The following is a 26,126-nucleotide window of genomic DNA, read 5'->3' as shown; positions in this document are numbered from 1 at the left end:
GGAATAGCGCGCACGCGCGCCCTTCCCTTTTCCGGTCCTCGCTTAGCACGCCCCCCCCCCCCCGCGCGTCCCTCTTCCCGCCAAATCTCGCATCCGCTTCCTTCAGTCACTTATTTGAGCGCCATTTCCCCCTCCCTTCCTTTCCTTCCCTTTCCCCAACTTCCTCCCGTTCCTCAAAGGTAAATGACAGCAAAAATTTAAAAAATCACGGAGCTACCGGGAATGGTGACATTCAGGCCCTCCCTCGTTTTTTCTTTCAGCCCGCTGTTTTCGTTATTTTGTATTATCATTATTATTGTTATGTGCCTCATTTCTGGAAAGGCTCAGGCCGAGGGGAAATTAGCTTAAACAAACCCTGCCTGGCAGCTATCTTGAGTTAGGAATCATAACATTTAGGAATGGAATAGAATAGAATAGAATAGAATAGGAATAGAATAACGATGAGATAATAGAATGGAGAAGAACAGAATAACAAATGAATATAGAATAGAATAACAATATAGAACAGGAATGGAATAGAATAGAATAAGGATGAGATAATGGAATAGAATAGAACAGAATAAAAATGAATATGGAATAGGAATGGAATGGAATAGAAACCTAGCCTAGCCTAGCCAGAGGTAAAATATAGAACTAGAATATAGAGTAAAATATAGAATAGAATAGAATATAGAGGGAAAAAAGAAAATGTATTTATTTTATTTGTTTATTTTGTCCAATACACAATGAGGGTTTTAGTGGGTATATATCTATATACACGTACTAAAATACTTGATGAAGTTTATAGAGGAGATACTCATAGTAAATTATTATTTATTTCTTGGATTTATATGCCGCCTCTCTCTGAAGACTCGGGGCGGCTAACAGCAATCATAAAACAGCGTACAATAATAATATATCTAAGAAATAATAGAAAAGAAGGTATAGTAATAGAAGATATCAATGAAAGAATAGAAGAAGAGATACAGTATAGGAATAGAAGAAACTTGTATAGGAGATATAGGAGAGCAATAGGACGGGACGGAAGGCACTCTAGTGCACTTGTACTAGAAATAGAACAATTAGAATAGAATACTGGTAGTATAGAATATGGAGTAAAATATAGAATGGAATGGAATAGAATGGAGAGTTTAAAAGATAATAGAAAAGAATAGAACAATAGATAGAATATATAGGGATGGGATAAGATACAATAGAATAAATTATGTTAGGTTATTGGCCAAATGAGATTAGACACAAAGAAATCACAGGACCCAGAAATTATAACCCTCAAATTACCAGGTCCTGGTAATAAGGAGGGCAAGCAACACTTTCTATTGCACCCCAAATTAACTAAATCACTGTGTTTGTTAACTTTACCTGTACTGTTTGTGTGTTCGTTTATAATTCATATTTCTTAACTGCCATTCTCTTTCGTTGCTTCATGTTAACAGGTAGACTCCACTTATAATGACAATTGGGATCAGAATTTCCATTCCTAAGCAAGGTGGTTCTTAATTGAGTCATGCTCAAATTTATAACCTTTTTTGTCATGGCATTGCAGTTATTAAGTGAATCAACACTGCACACCAAGACAACTAGACACAAGAACAGTTTTTTCCCTCGAACGCCATCACTCTACTAAACAAATAATTCCCTCAACACTGTCAGACTTTCTACTAAATCTGCACTTCTATTCTACTAGTTTTTCTCATCATTCCTATCACCCATTTCCTCCCATGTTGACTGTATGACTGTAACTTGTTGCTTATATCCTAAGATTTTTATTAATATTGCTTCTTCATTGCTTATTTGACCCCTATGACAATCATTAAGTGTTGTACCACATGATTCTTGTCAAATGTATATTTTATTTTATGTACGCTAAGAGCATAGGCACCAAGACAAATTCCTTGTGTGTCCAATCACATTTGGCCAATAAAAATTCTATTCTATTCTATTAAGCAAAATCCGGCTTCCTGTCTTCGTTTTGCTTCTCAGAAGCTGTCTGGGAAGGTCAGAAATGGTGGACGGCACGAGTCCAGAATGCTGCAATTGTGGTAAACAGGTGGCGGTTGCCAGGTGCCTCGTTTTTGATCATGTGACTGTGTGGGGATGTTGCAACGGTCATACATGTGAGGACCAAATGATGCAAAGATTTATTTTGCTCATTCCGATGCTGTTAATTTAGCATTATGCTTTAAGAAATAAACTAATACAATATAGCAAAACATACAAAAAGTGTGAATGGAAACCTTTCCTTTCGTAAGCTACTTAAAACCCACCTCTGCCGCCAGGCATGGGGGAATTGAGATACTCTTTATTAGATTTGTATGCCGCCCCTCTCCGTAGACTCGGGGCGGCTCACAATACAATAAAACAGTTCATGACAAATCTAATAATTTACAATTTAAAATATTTAAAAAACCCCGTTATTAAAAAGACATACATACAAACATACCATACAAAAATTATATAGGCCCGGGGGAAATATCTCAGTTCCCCCATGCCTGACGACAAAGGTGGGTTTTGAGAAGTTTACGAAAGGCAAGGAGGGTAGGGGCAGTTCTAATCTCTGGGGGGAGCTGGTTCCAGAGAGTTGGGGCCGCCACAGAGAAGGCTCTTCCCCTGGGGCCCGCCAACCGACATTGTTTAGTTGACGGGACCCTGAGAAGGCCGACTCTGTGGGACCTAACCGGTCGCTGGGATTCATGCGGCAGAAGGCGGTCTCGGAGATATTCTGGTCCGGTGCCATGAAGGGCTTTATAGGTCATAACCAACACTTTGAATTGTGACCGGAAACTGATCGGCAACCAAAACAGACTTTCCCCCTAGGCCTTTACAATTTTATGCATGGTATGTCTGTATGCATGTTTGGTTTTTATAATAATGGGTTTTTAACTGTTTTTAGTATTGAATTATTATTATATGCTGTTTTATTATTGCTGTTAGCCGCCCCGAGTCTCCGGAGAGGGGCGACATACAAATCCAATCAATCAATAAACAAACAAACAAACAAACAAACAAACCAGAATAAGTTACAGTACTTCCATTACCATGCTAACAATTAGACCAGAGGTGTCAAACTGGCGGCCCCCAGGCTGGATAAATTACACGCTAGGCCATGCCCACCCCAGCTCCATGAAGGGAAAAACATGTAGTGGCAATGTGACACCCCATGTTTGACACCCATGAACTAGACTAATGTTCCTTTAAGAAAAAAAATGCTTTTCATACTAGTAGCCTTATAATTTATATTTATTTTAATTCACTAGAAATTAAAATGCATCTAAATATGCTTTTTAAAATTTGTATAAGTAGTCCTCATGTTTAACTACCTTTGAAAAGTGTTCGGAAACTTCAGGTCGTGCAGAATGCAGCTGCGAGAGCAATCATGGGCTTTCCCAAATACGCCCATGTTACACCAACACTCCGCAGTCTGCATTGGTTGCCGATCAGTTTCCGGTCACAATTCAAAGTGTTGGTTATGACCTACAAAGCCCTTCATGGCAGCGGACCAGAATATCTCAGGGACTGCCTTCTGCTGCACGAATCCCAGCGACCAGTTAGGTCCCACAGAGTGGGTCTTCTCTGGGTCTCGTCAACCAAACAATGTTGCTTGGCGGGACCCAGTGGAAGAGCCTTCTCTGTGGCGGCCCTGGCCCTCTGGAACCAACTCCCCCCAGAGATTAGAATTGCCCCCACCCTCCTTGCCTTTCGTAAGCTTCTAAAAACCCACCTCTGCTGCCAAGCATGGGGGAACTGAGATACCCTTTCCCCCCTAGGCCTTTAAAATTTTATGCATGGTATGTCTGTATATATGTTTGGTTTTATAATAAGGGTTTTAAACTGTTTTAATATTGGATTGTTTATATGCTGTTTTTATTACTGTTGTTAGCCGCCCCGAGTCTACGGAGAGGGGCAGCATACAAATCCAATCAATAAATAAATAAATAAACAAACAAACAAACAAACAAACAAATAAATAAATAAATTCTAACTTACAACAGTGCTGAAACAAAATTGCTTAGTAAAGGCCCCCACATTTATGACTGTCACAGCATCCCCACGTACTCATGAACAAATTGGGTGCTTATAACACAGCTGCAATATCCTGGGGTCATGTGATCCCCACTTCGCACCAGTTAAGTTCTGCTGTTGTTTGCAGTACCCGTATTTTTCCTTTTTAAAAAATTCTCCATACCATCCAAGAAAGAATGCAAGCTATGGGGAATTTTTAAAAATTGTGCCTTATTTATTCATTTAATTACATTTGTACTGCTACTCATCTCACATAGTGATTCAAATGACCGGTTAGGTCCCACAGAGTCGGCCTTCTTCGGGTCCCGTCGACTAAACAATGTCGTCTGGCGGGACCCAGGGGAAGAGCCCCTCTCTGTGGTGGCTCCGACCCTCTGGAACCAGCTCCCCCCTGAGGTTAGGATTGCCCCCACCCTCCCTGCCTTTCGTAAACTCCTTAAAACCCACCTCTGCCGACAAGCATGGGGGAACTAAAACATCTCCCCCTTGCCCATGTTGTTTTGCCGTTTGATTGATTATGCGCTTGTTTTTTTATATATATTGGGATTGTTTTATCAATTTCTTAACTTAAAATAGTAATTGGATTGGTGGGCATTGGATTTGTCACTATGTACTGTTTTTTTACTATTGTTGTGAGCTGCCCCGAGTCTGCGGAGAGGGGCGGCATATAAATCCAATAAATCTAATCTAATCTAATTTAAATATATTTGTTTGTTTATCTATCTATCTATCTATCCATCCATCCATCCATTTATTGATTTGATTTGATTTGATTTGATTTGATTTGATTTGTATGCCGCCCCTCTCCGAAGACTCAGGGCGTCATTTGGAATGGAAGTACTGTAACTTATTCTGGTTTCCATTCACACTTTTTGTATGTTTTGATATATTGTATTAGTTTCTTTCTTAAAGCATAATGCTAAATTAACAGTATCAGGATGAGCAAAATAAATCTTTGCATCATTTGGTCCTCACGTTAATCATACTGGTATAATTGACCTCTATGGCCATAAGATTTCTTAAAGTTTAGGTCAACAGACTACAGTGTTCCCTCGATTTCCGCGGGGGATGCGTTCCGAGACCGCCCGCAAAAGTCGAATTTCCGTGAAGTAGAGATGCGGAAGTAAATACACCATTTTTGGCTATGGGCAGTATCACAAGCCTTTCCTTAATACTTTAAACCCCTAAATTACCATTTCCCATTCCCTTAACAACCATTTACTCACCATTATTACTGGTACTCACCATTGAACAAGGCACTTAGTGATCCTGATATTTATAAACATAATTATTTATTAACAATAATTATTTTTTGTGTTATTTATTTGCAAAAATTATTAGTTTGGCGATGATGTATGACGTCATCGGATAGGAGAAACCGTGGTATAGGAAAAAAACTGCGAAGTATTTTTTAATTAATATTTTTTGAAAAACCGTGGTATAGGCTATTCGCGAAGTTCGAACCCGCGAAAATCGAGGGAACACTGTATTCCTTGAGTCGTATAAAGCTCATCAGACATGTACCTGGAGTATCAGAGCAATTGAATTATTAAAACTTGGCCTAAAATGCTTGAATAGGGGAAAAAGAGACAATCCATTGATCTAACATCAACACACGGAATAGGAGGAAATACATCTTACTTCACACACGTAGGAACAGATCCTGAATCTCTCTAATCTGACATTTTGAGTTGGCAGTTCTCAGTGCAAGGCCCACGCATGTTCATGGGGGCTGCGATTGGCAGAGTTCTCTAACAAATGTGTGCACATTTTATTTTTGTTGAATGTACCATGGGCTACATGTAACTAAGAGAATTTTGTCTGCAACTATTTATCCTTCTCTCTCTTATGAATTCTTATGCTTAGAAAAAAAATAGGAAGATGGAGAGGAAGAATCAGAAAATAGCCATTCTGGCATTACTTTTTAAAAAAAATTAAAAATCTCATTCCTAGATCTTGTATAAAATATTAGACACGGAGGTGTCCTTTTCCAGCCCATAGGTATAGCAATCAATCACTAAAATGTAAGACGAGAGCAAGTTATTAATCTGAAACAGCTTTTTGCTATACAAAATCTCCTTCCTATACAGATGTTATGAAGGTGGGTTTTAGAAAGAAGAAGTTGGCTTGCTTTGCTCTGTCTAAATAGAATAGAATAGAATTTTTATTGGCCAAGTGTGATTGGACACACAAGGAATTTGTCTTGGTGCATATGCTCTCAGCGTACATAAAATAAAATATACATTTGTCAAGAATCATGTGGTACAACTCTTAATGATTGTCATAGGGATCAAATAAGCTATGAAGAAGCAATATTAATTAATTAATTAATTTATTTATGTATTTATTTATTCTTTGTTCAATATACAATACATATGGAATGAGATAAACATTAAGTAGTATATATAGGGATAGTAAGTAAAAAAGAAGAGGAGTGGATGAGAGGGAGAGAATATATAGGATATATGAGAAAAGGAAAGGTAATTGGACAGGGGACGTTAGGCACATCAGTGCACTTATGTACGCCCCTTACTGGCCTCTTAGGAACCTGGAGAGGTCAATCGTGGAGAATCTAAGGGAGAAATGTTGGGGGTTGGGAGTAGACACTATCCGGTAATGAGTTCCACGCGTCGACGACTCGATTGTTAAAGTCATATTTTTTACAGTCAAGTTTGGAGCGGTTAATATTAAGTTTGAATCTGTTGCATGCTCTTGTGTTGTTGCGGTTGAAGGTGAAGTAGTCGTTGACCGGAGGGACATTGCAGCATATGATCTTGTGGGCAATACTTAAATCATGTTTTAGGCGCCGCAATTCTAAGCTTTCAAGACCCAGGATAGTTAGTCTGTTTTCGTAAGGTATTCTGTTTCGAGTGGAGGAGTGGAGGGCTCTTCTGGTGAAATATCTTTGGACGTTTTCGATAGTGTTGATGTCTGAAATGTGGTGTGGGTTCCAGACAGATGAGCTGTATTTGAGGATGGGTCTGGCATAAGTTTTGTAGGCTCTAGTCAGTAGTGTGAGATTGCCAGAGCAGAAGCTACGTAGGATCAGGTTAACAACTCTGGAAGCCTTTTTGGCGATATAGTTGCAGTGGGCTTTAGCACTTAGGTCATTTGATATTAGCATTCCAAGGTCTTTTACTGAGTGTGGGTTGGCTGTGAGGGTTTGTTTATTCAGTTCATATATGAGGTTTGGATTCTTTTTGCCGATGTGGAGGGTAGAGCATTTGTTGGTTGATATTTGAAGTTGCCAGGTGTTAGACCAATCTGAAACAAGGTCAAGGTCTTTTTGGAGAGTGAGTGCGTTGTCAGTGGTGTTGGAAAGTTTCACGTCGTCGGCAAAAAGCACACAGTTGCTTGTAATATTATTTGTCAAGAATCGTGTGGTACGACACTTAATGATTGTCATAGGGGCTCAAATAAGCAACGAAGAAGCAATATTAATAAAAATCTTAGGGTATAAGCAACAAGTGCATTGATAACAGACTAATAATCACCCTCTGCCAGCAGCTTCCCCAGGCCTGCTTTGGAGACATTGTAAATGCCTTTCTGCATACAAAGTAGATGATTTAGCACGCAGTAAACTATGGCTGGATAATAAAACACATTTCTTCCTTGTTCCAGGTGGGCCACACATTGCTTCCCATCCTACTGCTGAATTTAGCAACACAGGCTGGTCGAATCACGGTGCAAAGAAGATCAGATAGCACACATACATACCCCCCCTCTCAGTCTCTTTGGAAGCTGCTGTCAGCTCCCCGTGACTTAGACCGGACAATGGCTTCTTCCGAGCTCTGGGCATTCGACTATGAGATTTATGGGGAAGTCCAAGGTGAGTTTAGGTTTTATTTTCCTCCCTTTGGTATTGTTCTTGCTAACGGGGTTTTTGTATACTGACACGGTTGCTTTGCAAATGTAGCACAGTCCTTGAAATAAGATGCCTGCCGTCTGCTTCTCCAACTGCGGGATCTTGCTTCGGTTCTAATTGCAGTAAGCTCGTCAGGGATTGCTTGAAAAAGCTATCTGCAAAGACTCCAAAGGAACTTAATTTACGCCGATACACATGGGGAATGTATGAAGAAGTTAATTGGGAGCATTCACTTAATTTAGTGATGAATCTACATGGCATAGTGCAGAGAATGAGAGGCTGTTTTCCCCGCAATAAGTGAGATGTGGGCCATATCAGGGAGGGAGGCTGAACATCTTTTAAATTGAACATACGCAGCCCCACATAATCTATTTTAAAAATAACATGACGTGTGACATTCAAGAAGTCATATAGCTTCGGCTGCCATTCTCCATTAATGAATCAAAAGAGATTTATTCTGCATTGTGAGGTTGGGTTATTTCTTGGGGGTGGGAGAGGACTGTTCTTAGGAATTATTTATTAATTTATTTATTTAATTTATTTTGTCCGATACATAATACACATTGAAGAGAAAGATATGTGTTGTGATTCAGCCTGAGGCTGCTCAGGGACCAGCTGTGTCTCTGCTGGCTCCATGCCCGGAGGAGGATGACAGCGCAGAGGAGGGGGCTGATCAGTCAGACGGGGGAGAGGAGAGTCAGGAATGGGATGAAGGAGAACAGCATGAGAGCCCCGGGGGGGGGGGGGGGGGGCTCTCCCCAGCCAGTAGCTTGGAGTCATTAGGTGATGACGCACAAGTTGTCATTGACATGAGACAGAGACGTTCACAGCAACGAAAGGAGCCGTTAAAGAAATATTTTCACCATTGAATTAGAAACAGCTGGGTTTGGGTGTGGTCCTCATCAGCAGGGTTTAAAAGGCAGGCAAGGCCTTGAAGCCATGTGGAGTGTTATCAATTGGAGTTGCGGTGACCTGTTTTGATTCTCAGCGTCTCTGATCTTGGCTTGTGGCCTCGCAGTCTGGAAGACTCGTGGGAGGCGTATGTTTGCTATCTACAGCTTTGTCTTGGCAGCAAGAATCTGGTATTGCTTCATGGACTATTCCCTTTGTGTATATATTTGAAGTTCCAGCGTTTTTCCTGTTTGTAAGGACATTTTCTGTTACCTGTGTTTTCCTTGAATTATATAAACTGCCTTTGCCTTTTACCAGTGTGTCTGGATTCTCTTTTTGGGTTGGTATTGGCTTCTGGAGTGACCCAGACAGAACAGATATGTAATAATATAAGTAAAGAAAAGAATAGAAGAAAAGATATAAAAGTATAGGTGAACATATTTGAAAGGAAGAAAAGAGAAATGAGATAAGGAGAGACAATTGGACAGGGGACGGAAGGCAAACTGGTGCACTGATGCACGCCCCTTACTGACCTCTAAGGAACCTGGAGAGGTCAATCGTGGATAGTCTAAGGGAAAAATGTTTGGGGTTAGGGGTTGACACTACTGAGTCAGGTAATGAGTTCCACGCTTCGACAACTCCGTTGCTGAAGTCATATTTTTTACAGTCAAGTTTGGAGCGGTTAATATTAAGTTTGAATCTGTTGCGTGCTCTTGTGTTGTTGCGGTTGAAGCTGAAGTAGTCATTGACAGGTAGAACGTTGCAGCATATGATCTTGTGGACAATACTTAGATCGTGTTTTAGGCGTCGTAGTTCTAAGCTTTCTAGACCTAGGATTGATAGTCTGCTTTCGTAGGATATTCAGTTTCGAGTGGAGGAATGAATGCCGCGCCATCTAGGTGTTCTTAGGAGTTAGAATCTATGATGCTTGCTTTTGAGAATTTTTTTTTTTTTACCTATCTCTTAAATTTCAGGTAAGGGGTTGTTTTCACAATTCTATATCCAGACTCTCTTCATGATTGAGGCTGCATATGTTAATATTTATTTATTTATTTATTGGATTTGTCTGCCGCCCCTCTCCGCAGACTCGGGGCGGCTAACAACAGTAATAAAACAGCATATAATAGTAATCCAATAATAAAACGGTTAAAGACCCTTATTATGAAACCAAACATACGTACAGACATACCATGCATAAAATTGTAAAGGCCTAGGGGGAAAGAGTATCTCAGTTCCCCCATGCCTGGCGGCAGAGGTGGGTTTTAAGCAGCTTACGAAAGGCAAGGAGGGTGGGGGAAATTCTAATCTCTGGGGGGAGTTGGTTCCACAGGGCCGGGGCCGCCACAGAGAAGGCTCTTCCCCTGGGTCCCGCCAAGCGACACTGTTTAGTTGACGGGACCCGGAGAAGACCCACAAATGGCCGCTGGGATTCGTGCAGCAGAAGGCGGTCCCTGAGATAATCTGGTCCGGTGCCATGAAGGGCAATAATATAATAACAATATAAACAAAAAAGTAACATAATAGGCCAGTGAACAGCTCTTATCTGCAATTCCTGGCTATTTGTTGGCTTGTGGCAATGCTACAGAATGTTCAGTATTATTGTAACAATTCAGCATTTTATTTATTTATTCAAGTTTTATTATTCTAATTGTCTATAAAGGAATACTGATCAAGAATATAGTTTCTATGATGGTAATAAAAGAGAAAAGGTAAAGGAGTTTCACAAGAGACAAAGGTACTGTGGGCTGTTTGTAAAAAAGAAATTAGAAAGCAAGATCTTTTGAAGGGCTGATGACCACATAGACATGTTGAGTTGAGTTCTGGATTACTTATCTCTTCTATGAGAAGCAAACAAGTCAGGTAGGGATGGGTCAGTAAAATGTTTAACCTGGATTAGGGTTTATTATATCTAAACAAACCAGGATTGTAAATGAGTTTGTAAACTCCACAGTCCTGCACCCTGCAAGATTGGAAAGCAAGAATTTCTTTCTTCTGTCATATATGAGCCTATGATACAGTAAAAAAAAAAGAAATGTTTATTCACATAAGCACAGCCGTGGTTTCAAAAAAAGCTGTAATTCAGTTGGATCAGTTGTTCCTTAAGATGGTGGTATCTTCAGACAGTCTTTGCATCGTGGTACCCTCAAAATGTATGATAACCTCCATTTATCCCATATTGGTGAGGAGTTATGGCAGGCCATCTGGATAGCAATGGATTGGAAAAGAATACTATTAAAATGGAGCATCTTAAATGATGGACTTATTTTTAAGACTATTATTTATTAGATTTTATTATTATTTATTAGATTTTAAAGTTATTAAAAATTTAGGGAGATATTCAAACAGCCCAGCAGAACAGAAAGATTGGACTCCAGGCTTTAGATATTTTAATTACCAAACACTTGGGCTGTCTTGTGAATGGTTTTATTGGTACTTTAATTTTCTGTTGTGGAACATTCCAGTTTACATATCCCTACTGGAAGAACCCCACAGCTCACTTATTACACTTGCTTTAGGAGTACAGTAGATATTTGTTTACTAATGTACAGCTATAATGATATCCACTGTGTCTCTTCTTTTTCTAGGTGTCTTCTTTAGAAAGGTAAGTTGTATATTTTTTAATATATTACTAGATACGTCATGAGCCATTGGGTCACCACTTCAGAGATATTGCCTTAAAAAACGGCAGAGCTTGGACTTAAAAATTCAGGGAGATATTAAGAGAGGTATCTGCCCTGAAAATAGTCCATGTTGAACTACTGGGATACAGTACAGTCAAATATGAGGAGCTGACCACAATACATGTTTTATGATATTTTCTATTATATCATAAAATGTTTTACAAATTTTGCCAAATTTCTATTTCAAGGGAGTGATGGGTGCCAGATTTTGTATGTATTCTGTAAGTTAGCCCATTTGAGGTACCTTGGCTCAAACATTGGGTCCCTGTGATATACTTGTTTTGCCCAGTTAAAGGTTACATACATACAAACAAGAGTTTTAGATGTATAGATACAGATGTTGCCACAAAGAAGGCGGAGTCAAACTATTCTCCAAACCACTGCAATGGGTGGAGACTATCCTAACAGACAGGAAGCAGCAGGTGAAGCTAGGAAAAATCACATCAGGTATATGTACAATTAGCACAGGTGCCCCCCAAGGCTGTGTACTCTCACCACTTCTCTTCTCTCTATACACTAATGACTGCATCTCATACGATCCATCTGTTAAACTACTGAAGTTTGCAGATGATACAACCGTGATCGGACTCATTCGAGACAACGATGAATCCGCATACAGACGGGAAGTTGAACAACTATCCTTGTGGTGTGACCAGAACAATCTAGAACTGAACACACTCAAAACCATAGAAATGGTGGTAGACTTTAGGAGAAACCCTTCCACCTCTCACAATACTAGACAACACAGTATCAACAGTAGAGACCTTCAAATTTCTAGGTTCTATCATATCTCAAGACCTAAAATGGTCACCTAACATCAAAAACATCATCAAAAAAGCACAACAAAGAATGTTCTTTCTGCGCCAGCTCAGGAAGCTCAAACTGCCCAAGGAGCTGCTGATTCAGTTCTACAGAGGAATCATTGAGTCTGTCATCTGCACCTCTATAACTGTCTGGTTTGGTGCTGCAACCCAACAGGACCGACACAGACTTCAGAGGAGAATCAGAAATGCAGAAAAAACAATGGCTGCCAATCTGCCTTCCATTGAGGACCTGTATACTGCACGAGTCAAAAAGAGGGCGAGTAAAATATTTACTGACCCCTCACATCCTGGACACAAACTGTTTCAATTCCTACCCTCAAAACGTCACTACAGAGCACTGCACACCAAGACAACTAGACACAAGAACAGTTTTTTCCCGAACGCCATCACTCTACTAAACAAATAATTCCCTCAACACTGTCAGACTTTCTACTAAATCTGCACTTCTATTCTACTAGTTTTTCTCATCATTCCTTTCACCCATTTCCTCCCATGTTGACTGTATGACTGTAACTTGTTGCTTGTATCCTAAGATTTTTATTAATATTGCTTCTTCATTGCTTATTTGACCCCTATGACAATCATTAAGTGTTGTACCACATGATTCCTGACAAATGTATATTTTATTTTATGTACGTTGAGAGCATATGCACCAAGACAAATTCCTTGTGTGTCCAATCACACTTGGCCAATAAAAATTCTATTCTATTCTATTCTATTCTAAACAAGGAGAGAAGCAACTTAGAACTAAGGAGATATTTCCTGACTGTTAGAACAATTAATCAGTGGAACAGCTTGCCTCCAGAAGTTGTGAATTTCTCCAACACTGAAAGTTTTAAAGAAAAGATTAGATAACCATTTGTCTGAAGTGGTGTAGGGTTCCCTGCCTAATCAGGGGGTTAGCCTAAAAGACCTCCAAGGTCCTTTCCAACTTTGTTAAATTATTACCTTTCTGTTTTAACTACAATACTGGGTTTTCTAAGAGTTGCAAATACCAAACCATGCACCATATAAAGAAAACCATTGTTGCTCAAGTATAATCTTTGAGCCTGTACTCCTGGATATTAGACCAGGTTTGGAATCATGGGAGCAATAGCAAAGAAACTGCTCATATCAGCTATCGACAGAGGTTGGGGATTTGGAAGCCAGATCAGGATGAAAGGAACAAGAGATAATCTCAGCAAAAGTCTGGGACATTTACATATGGTATGTCTTGGCATCAATTGGGCACTTATCTGCATCTTTAAAATATCTCCTGGAAAATTTTAAAGACATGTGTTATTGCAGCCAGTGTTCCCTCTAATTTTTTTTGGGGGTAGGCGGAAAAGTATAGTGTCTGAGCGGCAGTCCCTTTGGGACTGGGCGGCACAGAAATAATAAATAAACAAACAAACAAACAAAAAACCCACCCTGTTTTGCCTCGGAGAATTTCAAAATAAAATACTGTACTGTACTGTGTGTCTATAACAGTGAGCTCATAATAGGGCAACTCTATCAATATCAAAATGCCACTTAAATAGTTGAGCTAGTTTCAAACTAGATTTTGATTTTCTTTCTCTCTTCCTTACTCCCATTCTTTTTCTTTCTCTTTTCCTTCCTCTCTTTTTTCTATCTGTTTCTCTCTCTTCCTCTCTCTCTCCTTCCCTTTCACTCTTTCCCTCTCGGCTTCTGGGCAGGTTTGGAAAACTCTGAGTTGATGATGATTTTTAAGTGAGCGATTGCTCACTGCTCAGCTTAGAGGGAACTATGATTGCAGCTGGTTTTGGCATGGTCTTCAAAAGCCTTAAGAAATGGTTTCCTGCTAAATCCAAGCAAGCTGATAGCTCTATATGAATTCTGTACTTCAGAAAATTTATTTATTTATTTATTTATTTATTTATTTACTTACTTACTTACTTACTTACTTACTTACTTACTTATTTCAATTTTTATGCCGCCCTTCTCCTTAGACTCAGGGCGGCTTACAACATGTTAGCAATAGCACTTTTTTAACAGAGCTAGGCTATTGCCCCCACAATCCGGGTCCTCATGTAGGCAAACCTTGGGAAAATATAATAAAGCTCCAGGATGAAAATCGGGCTGTTGTTGCTAAGCTGCCTTTCTTCAGTTCCTTCATTCCCTTAATCCCCAAAGGCATTGCATGTCTGAAATAGTCACCTCCGAATAGACTTAACTGATTGAGCTTTGATGTAACCTTGAAACCAGCATTTCTCAATAAAGGTAGTTCACATACTTAGTTAGAGCCATCAAATGGAAAAATATCAGGCAATGTACAGTAAATTGAGTTACGACCACAATTGAGCCCAAAATTGTGGTTGCCAAGTTGTCAGCCCTGGAAGCCATCTTTTTCTTTGGGGTGAGGTATCATCAGTACGCTGATGATACCCAGCTTTACATCTCCACCCCATGTCCAATCAACGAAGCAGTGGAAGTGATGTGCCGGTGTCTGGAGGCTGTTGGGGCCTGGATGGGTGTCAACAGACTCAAACTCAACCCTGATAAGACGGAGTGGCTGTGGGTTTTGCCTCCCAAGGACAATTCCATCTGCCCATCCATCACCCTGGGGGGGGAACTACTGACCCCCTCAGAGAGGGTCCGCAACTTGGGCGTCCTCCTTGATCCACAGCTCACATTAGAGAAACATCTTTCAGCTGTGGCTAGGGGGGTGTTTGCCCAGGTTCGCCTGGTGCACCAGTTGCGGCCCTATTTGGACTGGGAGTCACTGCTCACAGTCACTCGTGCCCTCATCACCTCGAGGCTCGACTACTGTAATGCTCTCTACATGGGGCTACCTTTGAAAAGTATTCGGAAACTTCAGATCATGCAGAATGCAGCTGCGAGAGCAGTCATGGGCTTTCCCAAATATGCCCATGTTACACCAACACTCCGCAGTCTGCATTGGTTGCCGATCAGTTTCCGGTCACAATTCAAAGTGTTGGTTATGACCTATAAAGCCCTTCATGGCGCCGGACCAGACTATCTCAGGGACCGCCTTCTGCTGCACGAATCCCAGCGACCAGTTAGGTCCCACAGAGTGGGCCTTCTCCGGGTCCCGTCAACTAAACAATGCCACTTGGCGGGACCCAGGAGAAGAGCCTTCTCTGTGGCGGCCCCGGCCCTCTGGAACCAACTCCCCCCCAGAGATTAGAATTGCTCCCACCCTCTTTGCCTTTTGTAAGCTTCTTAAAACCCACCTCTGCCGCCAGGCATGGGGGAACTGAGATACTCTGTCCCCCTAGGCTGCTACAATTTTATGCATGGTCTGTCTGTCTGTATGTTTGGTTTTATAATAAGGGATTTTAATTGTTTATATTGGATTGTCATATGCTGTTTTTATTACTGTTGTTAGCCGCCCCGAGTCTGCGGAGAGGGGCGGCATACAAATCCAATCCAATCTTCAGGGCTGCCACACTTGATGGATGGGCATGCTGTGGAAACTGGGAGCTGAGTGAAATGTATAGCCATAACAACATATCTTTCATTGGGAGTCAAGGACGTTTAGCCTGCACCTGGAGGGGCATGACTGAGAAACCTCTCCAGTTAGGATGGTAACCTGATTGGACCATGTGATGGACATGTGGGTGCAAGGGAAGGGACTCTGACTTTCCTTTGGGTGGGGAAACCCTGGGAGACTTCAGATTTGAGTTTTCTCAAATGTGCCAACATGACATCTTTCATAAAATGGAACTTTGATGAAATGCCTGCCTCGGAATCTTACTTGGTTGCGGGTGTTACTTGGAACCCCGACACAAATGAGACATCTGTTGTGAATTTTGCCCCATTTTGCAACGTTGCTTGCCACGGCTGTTAAGCGAATTACCGCAGTTGTTAAATTAGTAACACAAGTGTTAAGTGGACCTAGCTTCTCTGTTGACTTCGTTGTCAGAAGGTCACAAAAAATTATTGCATGACCCTGGGACACTGCAACAGTCATAAATATAAGTCAGTTGCCGAGCAGCTGGATTTTGATCACATGATCATGGGGATGCCACAACAGTTTTGTGAAAAATCGTCCTAAGTCACATTTTTCATTGAACAGTCACTAAATGAACTGTTGTAAGTTGAGGGTCACCTGTCTGTAACTTCAGGATATCTTGTGAAATTTCCTGATAATAATAATTTATAATAATAATAATTATTATTAATAATAATAACAACAACAACAATAATAATAATAATTGCATGGCCAGTTCTTGGAGAAGATTGAAGGCAAAGTGGATAAAGAAAAGACCTGGTCATGGCTTACAAGTGGAACACTGAAAAAGGAGACAGAAGGACTGATACTGGCGGCACAAGAACAGGCCATTAGAACAAATGCTGTCAAAGCCAGAATTGAAAAATCAACAGACGATCCAAAGTGCAGACTCTCTAAAGAAACAGATGAAACAATCGATCACATACTCAGCTGCTGCAAAAAGATCGCACAGACTGACTACAAGCATAGACATGATGCTGTGGCACAGATGGTCCACTGGAACTTGTGCCGGAACTACCATTTACCAGTGGCAAAGAACTGGTGGGATCATAAGCCCGAAAAAGTGGTCGAAAATGAGCAAGCAAAACTACTGTGGGACTTCCGACTTCAGACTGACCGAATTCTGAAGCATAACACACCAGACATTGTGATCGTGGAGAAAAAGAAAGTATGGATCATCGTCATCCCAATCCCAGGAGACAGCAGAGTTGAGGAGAAGCAGCTAGAGAAATTAGTGAAATACGAAGATCTAAAAATCGAGCTGCAACGACTCTGGCATAAGCCAGTGAAAGTGGTCACAGTGGTACTTGGCACGCTGGGCGCAGTGCCAAAGGATCTCAGCGGACATTTGAAAACCATCAGAATTGACCAAATCTCCACCTGTCAATTGCAAAAGGCCGCTTTACTGGGATTGGCAAACATAATTCGCCGCTACATCACACAGTCCTAGGTGCTTGGGAAGCGCCCGACTGGTGATGAAATACGAAATCCAGCATAGTGTGTTGCTGTGTTGTACTGACATTATTATTATTTATTAGATTTGTATGCCGCCCCTCTCCGAGGACTAGGATGATGATCTCTTGTTTGTTTTCTCCTCCTGTTAGTACACCGAAGAACAAGGGCGAAAACTAGGACTGGTTGGCTGGGTGAAGAATACGGCCAGTGGGACTGTGACTGGACAGGTGCAGGGCCCCAAGGAGAAAGTGGAAATCATGTAAGTAAGGAAGCCTGGCTCCTTCAGTTTGGAATGGTTTTGCTGAAACAAGTGGAGTGATTACTACCTCTTCTGTCGGGCTCTCTGGTAGAATCCTCCCAAAAATTCACAGGTACAAATTTCAGACACACACACACACGTTTGAAAATTCAAAACAATGTTCTTTATAATGAAAATTCACTTAAGCCAAGCCCTCTTTTGGTATAGCCAAGAGCACTCGTCTCCAAACAAACAGGTAATTTGTACAAGTCCCTTATCAGTCCTGTGATACTTAGCTTGCAGCTGTGAGGCAATTCACAGTCCTTCTTCTTTCACAAAGTGAAACACACTTTGCTCTGGTTTAGTTTCAAAGCGGGGGAAAATCAGCACACAAAAGGTCAAAGTCAGCAAAGCAGTCACGAAACACAAGGATCAGATAATCCTCCACAATGGCCAAACCCACAGGCTGCTCTTTATAGCAGCCTCAGTAATCACCACAGCCCCACCCAACCACAGGTGGCCTCATTTTCTTTGATAATAATCTCTCAGTTGTTGCTGCCTATGCATTGCTCTCTGCATGCGTGGCTGTATCATTAACTCTTGTTCTGAATCCAAGGAGGAGCACACACACCCAAAAAAAATTCCAGAGAAGGCTCTTCCCCTGGGTCCCGCCAAGTGACATTGTTTAGTTGACGGGACCCGGAGAAGACCCACTCTGTGGGACCTAATTGGTCGCTGGGATTCATGCAGCAGAAGGCGGTCCCTCCTCCCACCCAAATTCCGAGCTTTTATTTCTTTCCTAATGGGTTTGCACACATTATTTGCTTTTACATTGATTCCTGTGGGAAAAATTGCTTCTACTTACAAACTTTTTTACTTAAGAACCTGGTCACGGAAAGAATTAAGTTCTTAAGTAGAGGTACCACTGTACTGGGTAGTCCTCAATTTACAACCATTTGTTTAGCAATTATTCAAAGTTACAAGGGCACTGAAAATGTGACACAAGATTAATCCCCTGACTTATGATCCCCATGGTCACTTGATCAAAATTTGAGCACTTACATTGAGCACCCTCTACGGAGAGGGGCGGCATACAAATCTAATAAATAAATAAATAAATTTATAAGACTTGCAGTGTCCTAGGGCCACATGCTTGGCCATTTGGAACTTTATCAGTTTCTGTCACCCAAAATTAATGGGGGGAGTTGAATTCACTTAATGACTGCATGACTCATGTAGAAGAGGGGTCAAACACATTGTCAGTCTTGAGTCCCTTCAAGCCCACAAGAGATATAAGTCCAGCCCACCTTGAATTCCTTGGTTGGTTTTCATCTATGCCAACTCGCTTTGACCCGTTAGTAGTTCAGATTTTTGTTAGAGAGCTTTATCATAAAATAAACCTGTATATACTGCACATCCAAAATGCCTGGACTCTGTATTTCCTGTGCTTGACAATTCAACAACTACAATACAGTGTTCCCTCGATTTCCGCGGGGGATGCGTTCCAAGACCGCCCGCGAAAGTCGAATTTCCGCGAAGTAGAGATGCGGAAGTAAATACACCATTTTTGGCTATGGACAGTATCACAAGCCATCTATTAACACTTTAAACCACTAAATGACCATTTCCCATTCCCTTAACGACCATTTACTCACCATTATTACTGGTACTCACCATTGAATAAGACACTTAGTGATCCTGATATTTATAAACATAATTATTTATTAACAATAATTATTTTTCTTGTTATTGATTTGCAAAAATTATGAGCTTGGCGATGACATATGACGTCATCGGGTGGGAAAAACCGTGGTATAAGAAAAAAAACCGCGAAGTATTTTTAATTGATATTTTTTGAAAAACCGTGGTATAGGCTATTCGCGAAGTTCGAACCCGCGAAAATCGAGGGAACACTGTACTTCATAACTTAATAACTGTGGCAGAAAAGGATATAAAATTGGGTGCAGCTCACTTAACAACCCCCTCAACCTAAATTCATAAATTCATAAACATAAATTCTGGTCCTGGTTATAAGTCGAGGACTACCTGTAGTAGAAACGAGAGACTATTATCACCATTTTCACAACTGTGGTCTCAAGATAGCCCCCTTATCAGCAATTTTCCCTTCCACCCAGCCTCAATTGAGAATGCCTATGTAGGGTACCTCTCCAGACTGTGCGTCCAAAGGGAATTGACACCCTTCAATCTAGGACTTGGGTCAGCATGCAATTAAGAGAACTGGCCCAGGAGGAGAGGAAGAAAATTGCTTTATGAGTTTTTGAGCCACGGCAGAAGTGATTCTGCGTGGGGGGGGGTGGAAGCAAAGCAAGAGCAAGTGAGCGAAAGTAGGGTCTGAGCTTAGGATGACCCAGCGGGCTTTGTGTTGTGTTGGTGTAACAACTTCTGCAACAGTGCTTTGTCACCCTTAAAAAGATGACAGCCAGAGGCAATTGCTATAGCAACCAGATCTTCTATCACCTTGAAGAAAGAGAGAGAGAGAGAGAGCATGAAGAGGGGGGGGGGAATATATATATATATCTGGGACAGTCGCCATAGCAACCTGCCTCTACATATTGTCTACCTCCGTGTCTCGGTGGGGAGGGGGAAATTGGGGCCGTTTCCATAGCAACCACACTACTCTATCTCTGGCTTTGAGGAGCCAGGAATAAAGAGGAAGGGGATAATCCATAGCAACACTAGTCCTCAATACACATTCTTCTTCTCCCTCTACCCTTTTTCCCCCCCCCTCCGAAATCAGTGCAGGATAAAATAGCAAAGGTGTGTGACTCTCGGCGTTCTTTTGCAATTAAATATTGGGTGGGAATAAATAGGCAGCATTTTCGGTTTCTGAAATGGGATACCAGCTGGGCATTGTGCGTGGGCGGTGCGCAGAACGTTGTTTTCTTATGTTACGTGGGGAAAACTCATTCATAGGTTCTTTTACATAACACGATCCTTAGAACTTTTCTTCAGATCACAGGCGTGGACGGCTGATATCAATAGGGTGCTTTTATATATATATATGTTTTTTGTTTTAAAATGGAAGAGCAAATACTTCAGAAGAGAAGGATTTAGGGGTCGTGATTTCTGACAGTCTCAAAATGGGTGAGCAGTGCAGTCAGGCGGTAGGGAAAGCAAGGAGGATGCTTGGCTGCATAGCTAGAGGTATAACAAGCAGGAAGAGGGAGATTGTGATCCCGCTGTATAGAGCGCTGGTGAGACCCCATTTGGAATACATACTGTGTTCAGTTCTGGAGACCTCACCTACAAAAAGATATGGATAAAATTGAACGGGTCCAAAGACGGGCTACAAGAATGGTGGAAGGTCTTAAGCATAAAACGTATCAGGAAAGACTTCATGGACTCAATCTGTATAGTCTGGAGGACAGAAGGGAAAATGGGGGACATGATCGAAACATTTAAATATATTAAAGGGTTAAATAAGGTCCAGGAGGGAAGTGTTTTTAATAGGAAAGTGAACACAAGAACAAGGGGACACAATCTGAAGTTAGTTGGGGGAATGATCAAAGGCAACATGAGAAAATATTATTTGACTGAAAGAGTAGTAGATCCTTGGAACAAACTTCCAGCAGACGTGGTAGATAAATCCACAGTAACTGAGTTTAAACATGCCTGGGATAAACATATATCCATCCTAAGATAAAATACAGAAAATAGTATAAGGGCAGACTAGATGGACCATGAGGTCTTTTTCTGCCATCAGACTTCTATGTTTCTATGTTTCTAAGAGTTATAATCATTCCATTTTTGATAGTTGAAGCTCACATACACCCAGGTGTGCCCCTATCACTCCAACACTCCGCAGTCTGCACTGGTTGCCGATCAGTTTCCGGTCACAATTCAAAGTGTTGGTTATGACCTATTAAACCCTTCATGGCACCGGACCAGAATATCTCCGGGACCGCCTTCTGCCGCACGAATCCCAGCGACCGGTTCGGTCCCACAGAGTTGGCCTTCTCCGGGTCCCGTCGACTAAACAATGTCGTCTGGCGGGACCCAGGGGAAGAGCCTTCTCTGTGGCGGCTCCGACCCTCTGGAACCAACTCCCCCTTGAGATTAGGATTGCCCCCACCCTCCTTGCCTTTCGCAAACTCCTTAAAACCCACCTCTGCCGTCAGGCATGGGGGAACTGAAACATCTCCCCCTTGCCCGTGTTGTTTTGGTGTTAGATTGATTGTGTGCTTGTTTTTTTAATATTCTGGGGTTGTTTTTTTAATGAATTTTTTAGCTTAACATTGTAATTGGATTGGTGGGCATTGGATTTGTCACTATGTACTGTTTTTACCTTGTTGTTTGCTTTTTCCCTCAGCTGCTGCCAAATTTCAAATGCAAATTATTGTAAAATACATGGGGAGCAGCAGTCATGGCGACTGTGTTTAATTTGATTTTAATTAAATGTAAATTAATTCACATTTAGATTGTGCTTTGCCCCTTTAATGTACAGAGCCCAGCATGCAACGAAAGGTGGGATTTGCATGTTATGCGTACAATCTAAAAATGTTAAAAGCATAATTGCTATGCACACCCAACAAATAAACCACATTCTAGCTTGGTGTGATGACCTCACTCGTGCAAGCCAATAGCTGGTTTCCTACAGTATTAAATTATAGAACGCAATTTTATCCCGGTCTAGCGTGTTGTATGAACAAAGCAAAAAAGCAACAGCCCAGAAAACAATCTAAAAACTAGCGATGTGACAATGATGAAAGGGTTTTGTGATAAGATACCACACTTGATCTTAGTCAAAGGGCTGAATTTTTGTGTGTGGAATACATCTACTTTATAAAACAATTATAGAGCCTTCTCTGCGGCGGCCCCGACCCTCTGGAACCAGCTCCCCCCAGATATCAGAGTTGCCCCCACCTTCCTTGCCTTTCGCAAGCTCCTTAAAACCCACCTCTGTCGTCAGGCATGGGGGAATTGAAATTTTTTTCTCCCTTTCCCCTAGGCTTATAGAATTTATACATGGTATGCTTGTTGGTATGATTGGTCTCTTAAATTGGGGGGGGGGGGTTTAGATTACTTTTTAATATTAGATTTGTTACATTGTTTTCTTTATTGTTGTTAGCCGCCCCGAGTCTTCAGAGAGGGGCGGCATACAAATCTAAATAAACTAAACTAAACTAAACTAATTAGTATATTAGTCCATGAAAACTGATTACACAGTATTTGCTTAGTTTGCAATATGTTACAAGATAAACTATTTTAAATTGAATGAGCCTGTTTTCCCCCTATTTCAACAATTACATTTAGTACTAAATGTATCGTGTGTTTTCTTTTGTTATCAAAATGAGATTACAGAGACAAAGTAACCAGGTGACAAAGGAGCAAATTACTCAATGGCATTGTTGATTTCATGGCTCACATTTTATTTATTTATCTAATTTTAAAGATTTGTATGAGTAGCAGTCTTTACAAAACAGAACTCAGGGTGGCTCACAAAATGGGTTTGAACTTGAGTCTAGCTAGTTTTATTCTAACAATTATGTTCTTTTTTTTTTTTTGGCTCAAGTTATAAAATGATAAGTACAGGTGGTCCCCCATCTCTGCATTGCTAAACATTGCAATGTCCCTGTAGTCACATGATCAAAGGTTGGACACTTGACACCTGATGCTGGTGTGTATTTAAGAAGATCTCCTGGGGTCATGCAATCCTCATTTGCAACTTTCCCAGCTGTCTTCTGACAGGCAATGTTAATGGGAGAGGCTGGTTTCACTTAATGACTTCAGCAAAAAAAGGCCATAAAATTGGACACAGCTCTCTTTAAACTGCATCATTTACTGATGGGAATTCCAGTCCCAGTTATGGTTATACAGTGTTCCCTCGTTTTTTGCGCGGGATGCGTTCCGAGACCACCCGCGAAAGTCGAATTTCCGCGAAGTAGAGATGCGGAAGTAAATACACCATTTTTGGCTATGAACAGTATCACAAGCCATCCCTTAACACTTTAAACCCCTAAATTGCAATTTCCCATTCCCTTAGCAACCATTTAGATTATTACTCACCAGGGTTATTTATTAAAGTTTATCAAAGAAAATATTTATTAAAGGCGGACAAAAGTTTGGCGATGACATATGATGTCATCGGGCGGGAAAAACCATGGTATAGGGAGGGAAAAAACACTAAGAAATTTTAAATTTATATTTTTGAAAAACTGTGGTATTGACTTTTCGCGAAGTTTGAACCCGCAAAAATCGAGGGAACACTGTAAATTGAGAACCACAGTACCTGCAAATTTTAGGCATCTATTCTACTACTGTATCTTCCAAAATAATTATTTATTTATTTATTTATTTATTATTTGGATTTGTATGCCGCCCCTCTCCGCAGACTCGGGGCGGCTCACAGCAAGATACAGCAATCATGACAAATCCAAATAAATTTAAAAGATTTAAAAAGATTTAAAAAGAACCCCATTTATTAACAAACACACACACAAACATACCATGCATAAATTGTACATGCCCAGGGGAGGTGTTTCAGTTCCCCCATGCCTGACGGCAAAGGTGGGTTTTAAGGAGTTTACGGAAGGCAGGGAGAGTAGGGGCAGTTCTAATCTCTGGGGGGAGTTGGTTCCAGAGAGTCGGGGCCGCTACAGAGAAGGCTCTTCCCCTGGGGCCCGCCAACCTTGTTTAGTTGCCAGGACCCGGAGAAGGCCCACTCTGTGGGACCTAATCAGTCGCTGGGATTCGTGCGGCAGAAGGCGGTCTCGGAGATATTCTGGTCCAGTGCCATAATCCAAAGATATCAGAAAAAAAGGTTTAATATAAACTTAATACCTTATTTCTCCCTCAAGATGAGGTAAGGGCAGCACCTACTGCCCTTAAACTTACCTCCCTCAGCATGAGCCACCCCGAGTTTACGGAGAGGGGCGGCATACAAATTTAATAAATAAATAAATTTAATTAATAAATAATATACACAGCTGAACTATACTGAGGGGCTTATATTTTGGGACCAATGTTAAAACGATCTCTATAAAAGCCTATGAGATCCCTTGTTTTTTCCAAGTGTGTGAGAATTTATCCCATTACAATTATTTAAATCTTCACAAATAAAAGCATATTTAAATCTTCTGCCCACTTTTTCTTCCTTCTTGCAACGTTATTTACCTCTTCAATTTAATTGGAGCCATTTGTTCTGCCGGTAACTTTTGGCAGTATACTTCCTTCCTTTCAATGATTCATGGTGGGGGATCTGTAATAAAGTATCTAACAAATATGGGCCTTTGCCTTCCAACAAATGTGCATATTGCACCTGATGGCTTTTTTGGGTCTATGAATAGACATATTCCTATTCTGGCTATGTGCTTCTCATGTAAAACATGAGAAGAAGGAGCTGTGCTGCTAACTTCAGATCATGCAGAATGCAGCTGTGAGAGCAATTATGGGCTTCTCTAAGTATGCCCATATCACACCAACACTCCGCAGTCTGCATTGGTTGCCGATCAGTTTCCGGTCACAATTCAAAGTGTTGGTTATGACCTATAAAGCCTTTCATGGCACCGGACCAGAATACCTTCGGGACCGCCTTCTGCCGCATGAATCCCAGCGACCGGTTCGGTCCCACAGAGTTGGCCTTCTCCGGGTCCCATCGACTAAACAATGTCGTCTGGCGGGACCCAGGGGAAGAGCCTTCTCTGTGGCGGCTCCGACCCTCTGGAACCAACTCCCCCCAGAGATTAGGATTGCCCCCACCCTCCTTGCCTTTCGCAAACTCCTTAAAACCCACCTCTGCCATTAGGCATGGGGGAACTCAAACATGTGCCCCTTGCCCATGTTGTTTTGGTGTTAGATTGATTGTGTGCCTGTTTTTTAATTTTCTGGGGTTGTTTTTTAATGAATTTTTTAACTTAAAATTGTAATTGGATTGGTGGGTATTGGATTTGTTATTATGTATTGTTTTTACCATTGTTGTGAGCCGCCCCGAGTTTGCGGAGAGGGGGGCATATAAATCCAATAAATCTAATCTAATCTAATCTAATTTTTGCTGCTTTTTCTCCCCCGCCCAGGAAGAACTGGCTACGCAGCGTTGGAAGCCCCATGTCTCGCATTGATCAGGCTGTGTTCTCAAACGAGAGGCAGATCACCGCCCTGGAGTTCCAATCCTTCTCCACCAAATATTAAAGGCAGTTGGCTGGTCCAGATGGGATATGGCTACGTCTAAATGCTACAAAGGCTTTTCTACTCTAAAGTAATTATCGCCTTTGCTTCCAACAAGGTTGCTACTGACATTAGTGTGTGCTCTAAACCTATGGCACTTCCAGGACTCTTGACTCTTCCATGCTGCTTATTTATTTATTTATTTATTTTGTCCAATACACAACGAGGGTTTTAGTGAGTATATATCAATATACACATAGTAAAATACATGATGAAGGTTATAGAGGAGATACTCATAGTAAAATATATCTAAGAAATAATAGAAAAGAAGATATAGGAATAGAATATATAGGAAGAGTATATATAGAATATATAGAATATAGGAATAGAATATATCAATGAAAGAATAGAAGAGATATAGGAATAGAGGAAAGGTATAGGAGATATAGGAGAGCAATAGGACAGGGGACGGAAGGCACTCTAGTGCACTTGTACTCGCCCCTTACTGACCTCTTAGGAATCTGGAGAGGTCAACCGTAGATAATCTAAGGGT

The 26,126-nt window shown here is 41.2% G+C and overlaps 1 protein-coding gene across 1 annotated transcript; it reads left to right on the top strand.

Annotated features, from left to right (window-relative positions):
- The first annotated feature begins 105 nt into the window (after positions 1-105).
- Positions 106-25,615, top strand: LOC139175141 (acylphosphatase-2-like). The gene is made up of 5 exons (XM_070766039.1): positions 106-179; positions 7,642-7,849; positions 11,362-11,378; positions 17,361-17,470; positions 25,483-25,615. Exons 2-5 carry the CDS (start codon positions 7,795-7,797, stop codon positions 25,595-25,597), a joined length of 297 nt encoding a protein of 98 aa, XP_070622140.1. The 5' UTR covers positions 106-179; positions 7,642-7,794; the 3' UTR covers positions 25,598-25,615.
- The last annotated feature ends 511 nt before the right edge of the window (positions 25,616-26,126 follow it).

The sequence above is a fragment of the Erythrolamprus reginae genome, chromosome 13, assembly GCF_031021105.1.
Source record: "Erythrolamprus reginae isolate rEryReg1 chromosome 13, rEryReg1.hap1, whole genome shotgun sequence".
Classification (NCBI taxonomy): domain Eukaryota; kingdom Metazoa; phylum Chordata; class Lepidosauria; order Squamata; family Dipsadidae; genus Erythrolamprus; species Erythrolamprus reginae.
This window is presented reverse-complemented; position numbering and strand designations above follow the sequence as displayed.